The following is a 14,059-nucleotide window of genomic DNA, read 5'->3' on the forward strand; positions in this document are numbered from 1 at the left end:
CTTTTATTTTATCACAAATATGATAAAAAAATATATAAGACATTGTTTGTTTATCTTAGGGGTCTTTAGGATTAAAAGAAATAAAGTGAATATTTGATAGTTGACATTCAAGGATGATTGTTTTGAGTATTTGCCATTCTATGAATGAAGAAATATATTGTGTTGTGAATCACTTTATGTAAAAGGGTACATTAATAGGAATGTCAATATAGTCAATGCTAGTGATTCATAGGTAAATTAGAATAGTTAATGTTAGTGGTTATGAGATTGGACAAGTAAAGAAGAAAATGATTGTGAATTTTTTTAAAGGAGCAGAAGAGATGAAGGCAATGAGATGATAATGGCAAAACTAGTACCATTAGAGAACAATATAAACAGAAACATAATAATGAAGTAACATAACAATGATATTACGCTAACATTGTTGTCTATAATGCCTTTATAAATGCTATATAAATGTAACATTACATGAATAAAATTGATTTGATTTGCATCTCCATAATTTGAAATAATTTGAATATGAGAATAATAAATGATAGAAATGTAAAAAAATACATACAATAAAAAAATTATCCTATGAAAGTTTTTATAGTGCACAAGTTCGACTAAATTCTATAGAACTCTCTCATATAATTAAAAGGATAAAATATTCGTTTTTTTCATCACATTAAACAAAGAGAAAATGATGTAATTGCAACCGTGAAACAAGGTTTATTCACCAAACATCCCCACACCATTGTTCTACCCAGATAGCGAAGAAGAGCTAATGGGATGGAATGGATTTAGCATTTGGGTAGATCAAGAGGAGGAGGAGGTACTTTGTGTTTGATTCCTGGTCCATTCTCTACAAGTAATACCATGTCGAATCCAAATAATGAATGAATATCGAAATGGCAATGCATAAACCAAGCTCCTGTTACATGACACCATGAGAAACGAATTGAAATTATTTTCTCTCGTCGTTTTATGACGGAATATGATCTGAAATCAAAGCTATTAAAAATCTATGTTGTTTGTAGTTTTTGAATTTTATTATGTGAAAGATTTTTAATCATCAACGTTTCAATTCACATTCTGTAATTCATCATCAGAATGTAAGAAAATTCAAAATGTTGAATGTTAAAAAAAAATTCACACAATCAAATCCAGAAACTGCAAACAAAACAATCCAAAATGTTAATGAAAAATCTAACACAATCAAATTCAGACATCATCTATCTAATATATAACAGATAAAAAAATATAGAAATAAATTGTGATTCTAAAACAATCCCCTCCAATTTTTTTTATTCCAAAATCTTATCTACCCTGAAAACTTCCTATAATACAAGTAAACATCATCTAGATTACCTGGATTATCAGCTCTAAATCTGATAGCTGCCCACCCACCAGAAGGAACTCCAATGGTATTGCGCTGCTGAGGATCTACCAGGTTGAAATGCTGAGGATCTGTTAGAGGGTCATAGTTACCAAACCCTTGACCCACGACGTAAAAATCGAATCCATGGAGGTGAACAGGATGGCTTTCTATGGTGACAACGCTGGTACCCTGCAACACTATCTGCACAATGCTATTGAATGGAATGACTTTTACTTTGGTCCCGACTTCAGGGAACGCAATATCCTGCTGTTGATCTGGGTCAGTGTAATTGAATTTCAAAGGAGGGCTGTCTGGAAAATCTGTGGTAAAGACACCAGGGATTCCAAAAAAATGGGCCTGTAGAACAGCGATCTTTGGTAAAACAAATGAAATGTTATTAAAGCATCCCACAAACCGGGTGCCATTGTTTGGCTCGCAAGTGCCAGGTGGACAGTTTTGGAGTCCAAGTCCTGCTGTTATCAGCATTTCTTGGTCTACAGTTTGAGGCACAGATGCAGAGAGGCTTCTAAGACTTGTACTGAATTTCGTGACTATAGAGGTATCATTGAACTCAGGAAGAGAGGGCATTAAGGGACTGGTATTGCTACTCTTGTCCCTAAGATCTCTACTGACTTTCATGACTATAGAGGTATCAAAAAAAGAGGGCATTAGGGGACTGGTATTGGTACTCTTGTCCTTGTATTCTAAGATTGCTGTTGTAGTGGAATTATTGATGGGAACAGAAGGTCCACTGAGATATGCTTTGGCAGCCATGTAATATGATCCTTTCTCTTCATTTGCTGTAAGGAGGACGTCTGTTGTCTGGCCAGGATATATCACCACTAAGTCGCTTTCATATGGTTTTGTGTAGGATGCATCCACTGCTACGACTGTCATCTTGTGATTTGCAATTTTGAAAAACAATCCTTCATTCATACCAGCATTGATGACTCTTAGAAGATACGTTTTGCCCATCTCAACCACAATATTATATGTATCTGCACATGAAGTTTAGATTGAGTTTAAAGTGTGTTGTTTAAATCAAAATGTTATCGATTGATAAGATTATTTTGATTTTTTTGAGAGTGCGTTTCTTTTAAGAAAAGATACTTGAACCAACCTGATGCAGAGCATGGATATAAGTCTCCTGGCTGACCATTAATTGTATATGCATCAGATCCATTTGGGAGTCCTGATAGAATGCCCTCTGCTAACACATCGTCAACATTCGCATTCCACCATTCCCCTTCACGTCAAAAAAACAAAGAGTATCTTGTGATAATTGTTGGTATGTGATGCATCGCACAGGTGGCGATCTATATAGAGTTTTATTTTAGGTGATTTGATTTGCGCATGCTAAATTAAATGTATGGAATAAATAAATTTGGTCAAAAATATATTATGCATTATATATTAATGCAAAAACATCAGTTAATAGAAATTAGAAGTATTTAATTTAACATGTTGCTATATATATATATATAAATTTTATGTATATATATATATTATGTATCTTTATTATTAACTTCTTAATTATTTCAATCTAATATTATTAATTATCTAATATTTAAAGTGTCTCTACACAAAATGATAAGAATGAATATAAAATAGAAATATAATGCTATAACAATAATAATAATAATAATAATAATATAGTCTTTATAGTAGTTATTGTTAGGTAGAATAGTTGATTATTGTACTTAGATTAGTGGAAACATAGAGCATTTATGTGTATTGATAGTCATCTAGCTAATTGTTTTTTTTTAATGTTCTATATGAGTCACATCACTTATTAGATTCAAAATTGAGTGCAAATAGTCATCATATAAAATATTTTATATGTCATTCAAGTCATTGATTGAATTGACAAAATTTTATGACTATTTCCAATATGAATCAATAAAGAAAGATAAATGACATTTAATGAAAAAAGTAATTATAAGCTATAGAATTGTTGATCAAAATATTTTTTATAATAGGTTGAACTATTAAAAAGTTGAATGCCATGAATGCATTAGTATTCTACTTATGGGAAACTAATAATAATTTAATAGTAATTATAATATAATAATATAATAATTTTTTGACTAAAATAATGAACAAATATGATATCTTGTAGCATATTATATCTATATTCTATAGATATAGATATGCTAGTCTATCTATTTTTAAGAGCTCTTAAATCTGAAGAAAACTTCTATATTGAGACATATAATTGATATTTTTCCTCGACATAAATAAAATATTTCTACCTGTATGAGAAACAATTTATGTTTCTTTGTCTGTATTTCAAAATCTATACACACAATAAATGCTCAAGACAATTACAAAAGCAAGATGAAATACCTCTCAAATCTCATTGTTTCCATATTCAGAGCATTGCACCGTGCAAAGAGGTATATATTGTTTTGGGCAGACTACCCATAAAATAGAACACCTCTGGACGATAAGTATTTCATAATATTTTAAAGAATAGAAAACATGGAGATTTAAATTAAAATAATAAAAATTAAGTTTCTTTATTAAGAGTGTATTACAATTCAATTCTTCACTGCATTCAACGTTAGGTGGATTTGGGACAACCATCTCTTTATAAAAACACAAATATCAACCTCAAAACCTAAAGTCAATGATCTATACACAGTTACTCAAAATTTACAAAGGTTGACATTTACAATGGACAAGTGAATGAAATAATGAAAACGTAAAGATAAAGTAATTTAACATAACGATCAGAAGTTGGACTAAATAGGAAAAGATTAGATAATTACCTAAAAGGATGGTAAACTCCTCAGCAGGCGGCTGAAATGGATAGTGATGTCCTTTGCGAGGGTAAACGATTAAAGATCCATACAGTGTAGCCCTAAGCCAGGTGATATGTGCATGCCACCATAGTGTCCCTTCCTGTTTTATGACTCTAAAAAAGTAATTATAACTAGTCCCTGGAGAAATGGGACACTGCGTTATGTAGGCTGGTCCATCAGCCCATCCAGATTGGTATTGCCTCACTCCATGCCTGCAACAACCAAATTTCTTAGATTTCTGACCCATTTTTATGTACGTTCTAGATTGAAAAGCTGGGTGTAAATATGTTTAATCCTCCCCTGGAAGTGAGATCAAATCTGATATTACACCTATGTTACCAAAAACCAGAAATTGGAAGATAATTATGATGATATTAGATAAGAAAAGAATCTTATAAATATCTCATATTTATTTTTTAGATTGAAAAGCTGGGTGCACTTATGTTTATTAATCTACCACCGGAAATTAGATCAAATCTGATATTACACCTATGTTATCAAAAACTGGAAATTGGAAGATAATTACAATACTAATATAGAGATTATACATAAGAAAATAATCTTATACACATCTTGCATTAGTTTTATAACATTTAACATAATTTATGTTATAAGATTTTCAAAATTCATAGAGTTGATTTTGTATCAATGTTTCAGATCACATTCCATGATCTATCATCAAGATGATAGAAAGCTTCTGGAAACAATTTTTTTTAAAAAAATTGATGAACATTTAGACTGTGGCCCTACAGAAAACTTATGACCTGAGTTGAAAGAAGATAATTTATGAGATGGATTCTATGATATTGACCATTCTTCTGAATAATGGTAGATTTCAATAGTCTTCTTGAAAGTTGACTTCTTATCATCAGATTTTTCATCTTTTATGAAAATTTGAGTCTTATCACTTCTTTTTTTCATATATCTAGAAAATAGAATGCTAGCATTGATTGTCTGATCAAATAAACTTATGATAAAAATCTCAGATAAAAAATCACCGATTAAGTGTCCCTATCTATAAAAATCCCAGATAAAAAATCACTGATTAAGTGTCCCTATCTTCTACTCAATCTTCGCAATTTCTTCACTCTTCCACTCCTCCATATTTATCTGACTAGTTTATCTTAAAACCTCCAAAACACTTGTTACTGTTTAGAAATCCTTGAATAATTATCTTAGATTCCTTCAACTAATATATTTATCCTTTTTAGGTTGAAAAGGGCAGGAGAATGAGGTTTATATACCAGTGTATGGTAACATTGTAAGACGCCTCGTTCTTCACACGGACAAGAAGGTAGTCACCTTCATGAACATATATAGTTGGACCTGGAAACTGTCCATTCACTGTCACAATCTCCTGTTCCTTGCACAGTCTAGTCACATTCAGAGTTCCAACCTGCAACCCAACAAATATAACCAAGCTTACACCCAGCTTAAATGTTAAGATAGAAAGTGTGTCCACTAGCCTAAGAGATAACGACAATTATATAATCTAGCCGTTACCATGCAATCCATACTTTTTTTCCCAAAACCATATAGATTTTTACTCAATGGGATGATAAAACAATTATATAATCTAGCCGTTATTATGCAATCCATAGTTTTTTTTGGTCAAAAATCATATAGATATATACTGAATGGGATGATGACAACATAACTTAATGCTTTTTAGAATGCCAAAGATAATTGAAACTCACAGTGAAATCATGTTGGACGAGAGCCCCCGAGCATAGTGTTATGAAAAGTAGAGATATGAGCACTGCTATCAACCCCATCATTGAATGCAGCAAATCTTCTTTAGTTTTCTAAATTGCAAACTGATTGCCCTATTTATATTGTCACACCCTAGTTTTTTTGCTTGAAATTGAAGTTACCTCCAAATTTAGTATATAAGAGAGAGAATGCTGCTTCGTTACGCCACAATATTTTATTAACCTCGAAGATTTCATAAATCTCGTGGATTGAATTCTTGAATTAGTCAAACAAAACCTATGCTATAACACTAATAAAAAACATCTGCAACCATTGATTACCTATTCTCTTCTGACGTTATATAGCCATATTATTACTAGTTTGTATGAAACAAGTTGTTCCATCTTTGAGGATTTTGATGTTGCTTCTATGTTGGCAGCCTAACTCTCCGACAAAGCTCAATGTTGGGACGTGTTCTACATTTTTTATATTAAAATACTTGATATTTCGTAATTGAATAATATTTTTTTGGAAAGTTTGTATTTGATATTAAAAATATATTTAATGTAGATAGTGTTGATATTCATCTATACAATCACATGTATTTTGTATGGTCCATGGCTAAGTATTAGCTTGCACTTTGGCTTTCATTGCTTGGCCATTTGGTTATGTATATTGTGTGTGGCCTTTTATTGAATTGTAGATCAATAGATCAAGTAGTTATTGGTCTAATATCAGGTGCATTGGTATTTTTGCGGGCTCATATTTTGAAGAGACTAATTATTATTTTCCAAGTAGTCTTATGTAGTGGGCGTAGAGGTTCAACAATAGTGCTTCATAAAGACATAGGGAAATGGTTATATGGGTACAATTTCTATTGGTAGTCAATGGTGAAATGACTAAAGAAGTGTTTAATGACAATTTTTCTATAAATTTCATTGTTTCTTATGAAATGATCTAGCCAAATTTTGGTCAATAACATGTAGTATCAAGACAATTTATTAAAATATTTTTTTATTTTTGTAAAATCTCTATTTATAATGTAGTTTTTCTATTTTGACAAAAGTGGTAATGTGTTAGAATGATGACTCAAATTTTGAAGGGTTTATGATCAATCTAAACTCTAGAATAAAGTAAGCGAAGATTAGAGGCACAATATGGTACCATGCATGTCACATAAGACATTTTATTTTAGATGAAATATAACATGTTATTTTTATAGATAGGTACCAAAAGAAAAATAAGAAAGAGAAGGAAATGGAGATAAGATGAAGGAACAAGTACATGCAGTTTAGCTCCAAGGAAGGAAGATTCAATCTTTTAATTTCATGGATGCAATCAAAAGGTAAATGATAGCATTTAATATATAAACCCTAGTAGTAGGTATAACTTCATTAACATGAACTTAACCAAGAAACTATAGATACAAGCACATTAAATCAAGGACAAAAAAATATAAGATGACCATATTTAATTTTTCAAATATTTGAAGCTCTCTATGGATACATATATTAAATGCGTTTGATATTTTATGATTTGTATGTGGATGGGTTGGATAGTGTTCTTGGTTATCCATGGGTAAAATATTTAGGGACAATAAGCATTAATATACAAATGATACATTCATGAAGATTTCATGTATGAAAGAAAAAGGTACATTATAGGATATTACACATAATGAAGACCAAGGGAAAGTTAAAGTAGAAAAATTTCAAGAATCTATTAAAGATTGAGTTAAAGAATTAGAAGAAAAACAAGAGGGTCTTGAGATGTAAATAAAAAATAGGAAAAGGCTATTTCACTCCTTGAGCCAACACAATAAGTAGCGATGAATAGTGAAGAACCAAAGAAGGTTCTAGCGACACTAGTGGGTACAATAAATAGACACCCACTTCATTGTGAGATAGAAAAATCATGGAGGAAACTCTAATGGGAGAATGATAATGAATGGAATTAGTAGGTCTTACACTATGGATTTGGATGGAATCAAAGGAGAAACTACAATAATTAGTGGCATCACAAAAGTAATGTCTATTTAGGATAGAAAAGGACTTTCTATCATGAAGAATGGAATCTTGAACGAATAAATAAAATAAAAATCAAGGATGAGATCTAGGTACCATCAAGTGAAAACCACCATGAATATCATATACATAAGATCAAGGATGATAAGACATGACATCATATTTTTTTTGACTTGCAAGAGTTTTAGTATTTGAATTTTTGTCACGTTTCAAGGACATGAAAAATATCAAGAAGTTTGACACATGTTATGTACCTAGGGATATAATATTATAATGTAAATAGGTGGATGAAAAAGACAACATGTGGCACACATTCCTTAGACTAGCCAAAAGGAGGGGATTGGAAAAGAGAAGAAGAAAGTTGCAAGTGTGTTTTAGGTGTTCAAGAAAGCCATAATAGCTATAGAAAGAAGAAAAAATCATATGTCAAAAGATGAGTAAAGAAAAAAAGGTGTGAAAAAATGTGGATTTGAAACTTGCAAGTAGGAGTTGTCGAGAAAACCTTGTAATTTTTTTATAATTTTGTCACTTTTTGAAATTTCCTCCATATATATAGTTATTCTTGATATTTTTTTGGTATGAATATATGTATATATGAAAATTGTAATAGAGATATAATTCGTATTTTGTTGCAATATGTTTTAATGTGGGTTGGATGACATCCAAAGGCTACAAGATTAGGTAGTTTGATAAGACCCCTTAATCTTGAATGCATCAACCCACCATGCATAAATTATTGAATGATTTGGAAAAGCCACAAATTTCCCTCCATAGTACTAGTCTATACATGTGCCAATGGATTCACCTATGACTAGTGGGAACAAAACACACAAGCAACCATATCACACTAAAATTAAATGGCAACCTATGGACCTACCAATATGCGTGTGTTCTAATTAGATTAAACCAAGAGAGGCCCAAACCATTACATAACTACTACATAGCCCAAAAAAAGCAAGAAAAACCTTGTGACTCATGAGGACTGAGAGTCCAAAACCCAAGTACCAACTACTAAAAAGTAACAGAATCCAGCGGGCACCCAAAACCAGACACCACAAAACCTAAAGACTAGACTAGACTAGACTATAGACAAACAGATAAAAAGAACCAACAAACCCACACCCCCACCAAAGACAAATCGATGGCCTACCTGGTGGGGGGCTTCTCAATCTTCCAGTTATGGCGCATTGCCTTCACCTTATCAGAGAAGGAGAGCCTCTTGTTTGATCCTTTACTAGATGAAATAGTGAGGGACTCTAGGGTTGCTTTCACCCTAGACACCGACACCTCTAAACCGATAGCAAGGGAAAAATCCAAATGCCACTTCTTTCTTGCCTACCTCTTGTCGATTTCTTCCTGAATGGCTTGTAGAGTTGTCAAATTCTTCTTGAATTTCATTGTTCCTATCCATTACTTCCTCCATTTTTCTTTTAAGGGACACCTGGTTGTTTTGCACCAATATGCACGTGTTAATTAACTATAAGAATAAACAGTGTAAGTTATTAGCTAGAGATAAATGATGGAGGCTCAAGTAATGGGTCAAATACTCAAAGACATTTATTTCATCTTTTGTGATAGAAAGATGAGATATGAAACCATTTGACAATAATTACTATAGATAAATGGTGAAACTTGAAATGATTATCCAAAATGACAACTACAATGTAATGGGCTTGATTTTTAGTTGTACTTAACACTACATGGGGACTATTTAAGTGATTTAGGGATGAAAAATAATAGTCAATGCATAAACATAACATGAAGTGCATGGATGAAGAAAAAAACAAAGGGTTTGTGCATAGCCTAAAGGCCCAAGGCCCGTCCATGTACATTTATATAAACAAGGCAATTATAGATGCCTATTGAGATTAAACTAGATGTATAAACATATCATAGAGAGACAAGGGGAACAACCAAGAGTTCATGGGCTTGAATAAATTCTCTCAAGATGGTTGGCCATGAGTATTTTGCACAAGGCCACAAGAACATACTCACATAGTCAAAGAGTCTAAGCATTGGGGTATAACCAAAACAAGGTTTTATTGACTTCCAAGAGAAAATAACGGTATACTGTGCAAGAAACAATAAAAATCATCTCCATGAACATGATTAGTCTAATTAGATTTCATTGCATAGAAGTGACGCAATCATATGAATGGTCCATCTTTCATTGTCTCAAGATTTCAAACTTGAGAACATCACTAGATATAATGAGCATTAAATGGATCATTAATACTCATAAATAATTTCTCATAAATTAATACTTATAAAATAAAAAGTCAATAAAGACTAACTTAAAAACTACATCAATTAATTTTTTTAAACACACAATTTAATACACAACAAAATACCACCTACTTTAAACTATAAATCATTATACTTTATAAATAATACAACCAACCATCTAAGACACTCGTATATAAAAAAATAAACCAAATCTATATAGGTTATGTAATGTTACCAGTTCTCAACAATAAACAACAACATTTTTTCTTGTTTTTCCAATGGAGGATGTCATGCTCATTCATGAACAACATGTCTGATTTGAGATAACGTGTGATGTTTGGTGTTCAATTAAGAAAATAAAAATAATATAAAAATTTACGTGAGAAATAAATATAATATAAAAAAATTCACGTGAGAAATAGCTCTGTGCTGAAGTGCAGGTTACTTAATGGTTATGTGAGAAGTGATTTTTTTATGGTTTAAACCTCCTCGTTGACAATGTATACTATTAAGCACTGATTTGACCACACCTTAGTTTCTACTGGCAGGCAGCTAATTATCTGTTGGACATTTTGTCTTGGGTGGTTCTCATAATGTTTCAAACAAGTTTATCATAGCAATAATTAATGCTTACATTAAAAGAGGTGCAATGGTTACGCTGATCGTAAAATATAGTTATATAATATATTGGAGAGTATATATGAAAGAATGTGAAAACTGAATTTAGTAGTGAATCAATGTATGACGTTAAAATAACTACACTTAATTAAGCCCAGAGGCTTTCTATAGTCGTATACATGGATGTGAGCTATCCATGTACACATTTTCATCTCCTTAAATGTAGGAAATTAGTTTAATGGCCAAGTTTAATTTCAAACCATGTTTTATCTTAAATTTGAAAACGTTAAATTTATTATTTAAACCATTGAGAAGAGGGCAAGAGAGACGTGAACGGATGAGATTAGCAAAATAATCTGCAAAATTTTCGAACTAAAGTAGTGCCCTCTTTTAGTGGGGCACAAATAAACATGGCAATATAAGTGGTAGCCCCCTAGATTTGGTCATATGACGAACAATAATCCACAACCAATTCATGTTCCACCCTCAAATGGTAAGGACTATATCTCAATCTGAGCATTTCATTGGTGAATTGGGTTGTGAGATTGGGTTTAATTGATCTTCAATTCACGTGGGCTCAAAGACTTCAAATTTTATTCAAGGATTGAGTTATTTAAATTCATATGTGAAGTGGGTTTGTAAAATATCTTGAGATGATGAACATTCTTTAGCTCAAATTGTTGTTTAGTACTTGTTTGTTCAGTAAATTGCTTGTTTGAGTTTATCCAAAGTTATTTTATTATTATATTATATTATGTTATCTTTACTATAAAGCACATATAATGATTATATATTATATTATAATATTATTATAATATTATTAAATTCCAGTAATTACATTATATTATGTTGTAATAATAATAATAATATTATTATTATTATTATTATTATTATTATTATTATTATTATTATTATTATTATTATTATCTTATATTACTTATTTATTATAATATTAATAGTTTTATACTTTTATAATATGAATATGATATTAAACACATATAACAATTGTCTATCATATTTTAATATTATAATTATATTAAATTTGATTTTTTTATTATGTTATTTTACTATACAATTGCTTGTATAAAAACAAGGTGACAATAACCATTAAACCTGTAAAACATGTTATAAATTTCTCAACAAAGTAGAAATTAAAAACAATGGTTAAATAACCTACTATTTTTCATAACCTTTAAATAGTAAAAACATTACACTTGCTAGATTTACCCAAACCCTAGAATTAAAAATAAAAATAAAAATTGTATCTTCATTTTTTCCAAAAAAGAAAGAAAGCTTGAAACTATACTTCCCATAGCAAACACAATATTTACTAGAAAATCTATATTTAGAAAATCCATGTAAAAAATGTGAGATATTATTTTGTAGGTATATATTTACTTGGTAAAAATCTAATAAAGATAAACAATTAGATGATATTATGGAGACATTATCATTAGATATCAATATATATGAATAGTAATATTTATTAAGCCTTTTTATGAATAGGAAATTAGTTTAACAGCCACATTTAATTTCGAACCATGGTTTATCTTAAATTTGAAAATGTTAGATTTATTATTTAAACCATTGAGAAGAGGGCAAGAGAGACATGAACATGAGATTAGCAAAATAATCTGCAAAATTTTCGAACTAAAGTAGTACCCTCTTTTAGTGGGGCGCAAATAAACATGGCAATATAAGTGGTAGCCCCCTAGATTTGGTCATATGACGAACAATAATCCACAACCAATTCATGTTCCACCCTCAAATGGTAAGGACTATATCTCAATTTGGGCATTTCATTGGTGAATTGGGTTGTGAGATTGGGTTTAATTGATCTTCAATTCACATGGGCTCAAAGACTTCAAATTTTATTCAAGGATTGAGTTATTTAAATTCATATGTGAAATGGGATTGTAAAATATCTTGAGATGATGAGTTCATTCTTTAGCTCAAATTGTTGTTTAGTACTTGTTTGTTCAGTAAATTGCTTGTTTGAGTTTATCCAAAGTTATTTAATTATTATATTATCTTATGTTATCTTTACTATAAAGCACATATAACAATTATATATTATATTATAATATTATTATTGCATAATTGTATATTATTATTATAATATTATTAAATCTCAGTAATTACATTATATTATGTTGTAATATTATTATATTATTATTATTATTATCTTATATTACTTATTTATTATTATATTAATAGTTTTACACTTTTATAATATGAATATGATATTAAACACATATAACAATTGTCTATCATATTTGAATATTATAATTATATCATCTTATATTTATTAGTATATTGTAATATTGTTAGATTTGATTTTTTTATTATGTTATTTTGCTATACAATTAAACTTAAATATTTTTTTAATAATATTATTATAAAAAATTAAACTTAAATATTTTTTATGATATTTAATTGTAGTGATTAATTATATATATATTTTTGATTGGTAATATTTGTGATTTTATTAATATATAATAGAAAGTATACATAATTGCCTAAAAAATTGAACAGTCCCAAACCACCCTCCCAAAAAACCATCCTTACAAACCACCTTCAAAAACCAACCTGTACCCTTACCAGTACCCATCCACTGTATCTCCAAGCAAAAATTAAACAGTTCGAGCATTCCAAAATGGCTCGAAACAGTATCAAAACCAGAGAGTTTAAACATAAAAAACACTATACGAGATTGCATTGGAAGCAAAAAATAGGGAATTAATCCCAAACCACAAAAATAGTCAAAACACCACGAACAAAGCTAACCAGAAGAGGATCTCAGGTCCAACTGTCTCTATTTCCTCACTTGATCTCGTCCATCTACACTCGTACTAGCATCTTCATGGGCTCTGACTGTCATTCGCTCTGTTAGCTCATGACAAACTTTGCTTGGCCAATTCCGTCGAAAGGCACCTGGTCTCCTCCTCTGCACCTCCTCCACCACCCCAACTTCCACCTTTGCTTGTCTCATTGTCTCTTCCAACTCCATGATTCAAATATATATTGTCAGGCCCTCCCAAGCTCTCCTTGCATCATCCTGAAATCTAGCTTTTACGTCTTCACGGCGTCTTAGAAAGGGAATTCGCAAATGTCGACCTCTGAGCTCAGCTTGTTCCTCTAGGATGCCCTTTGAAACGTTAAATCCCTATCCCGAGACCACCCATTCCAGCAAAGATTCTATGTTAAGAAAATAATCTCTTGGCACTATCGTCGTCATCACTTTTCTCACCTCCTCACAGGGATAACCAAAATCGAGCCCCCATGCCATAATTAACGAGTAGATGTCCACCCTTATTTTGTATCTATATCCAATA

The 14,059-nt window shown here is 30.8% G+C and overlaps 1 protein-coding gene across 1 annotated transcript; it reads right to left on the minus strand.

Moving 5' to 3' along the window:
• Positions 1-782: 782 nt before the first annotated feature.
• LOC131034042 (laccase-12) lies at positions 783-13,734 on the minus strand. The gene is made up of 6 exons (XM_059215896.1): positions 13,552-13,734; positions 5,409-5,560; positions 4,132-4,376; positions 2,481-2,606; positions 1,351-2,358; positions 783-913 (listed from the first exon to the last, which is right to left on the minus strand). Exons 1-6 carry the CDS (start codon positions 13,732-13,734, stop codon positions 783-785), a joined length of 1,845 nt encoding a protein of 614 aa, XP_059071879.1.
• Positions 13,735-14,059: the final 325 nt, after the last annotated feature.

Source organism: Cryptomeria japonica, chromosome 2, assembly GCF_030272615.1.
Source record: "Cryptomeria japonica chromosome 2, Sugi_1.0, whole genome shotgun sequence".
NCBI lineage: Eukaryota > Viridiplantae > Streptophyta > Pinopsida > Cupressales > Cupressaceae > Cryptomeria > Cryptomeria japonica.

What these genes read in the sequence shown, in the direction of transcription:
- LOC131034042 (XM_059215896.1), bottom strand. Translation starts at nt 13,734, where the DNA reads ATGGAGTTGGAAGAGACAATGAGACAAGCAAAGGTGGAAGTTGGGGTG. An exon ending in GTGTAGATGGACGAGATCAA is followed by an intron (nt 5,561 to 13,551) that starts GTGAGGAAATAG and finishes GTTGGGTTGCAG; the next exon opens with GTTGGAACTCTGAATGTGAC. An exon ending in GGAGTTTACCATCCTTTTAG is followed by an intron (nt 2,607 to 4,131) that starts GTAATTATCTAA and finishes TTTGACGTGAAG; the next exon opens with GGGAATGGTGGAATGCGAAT.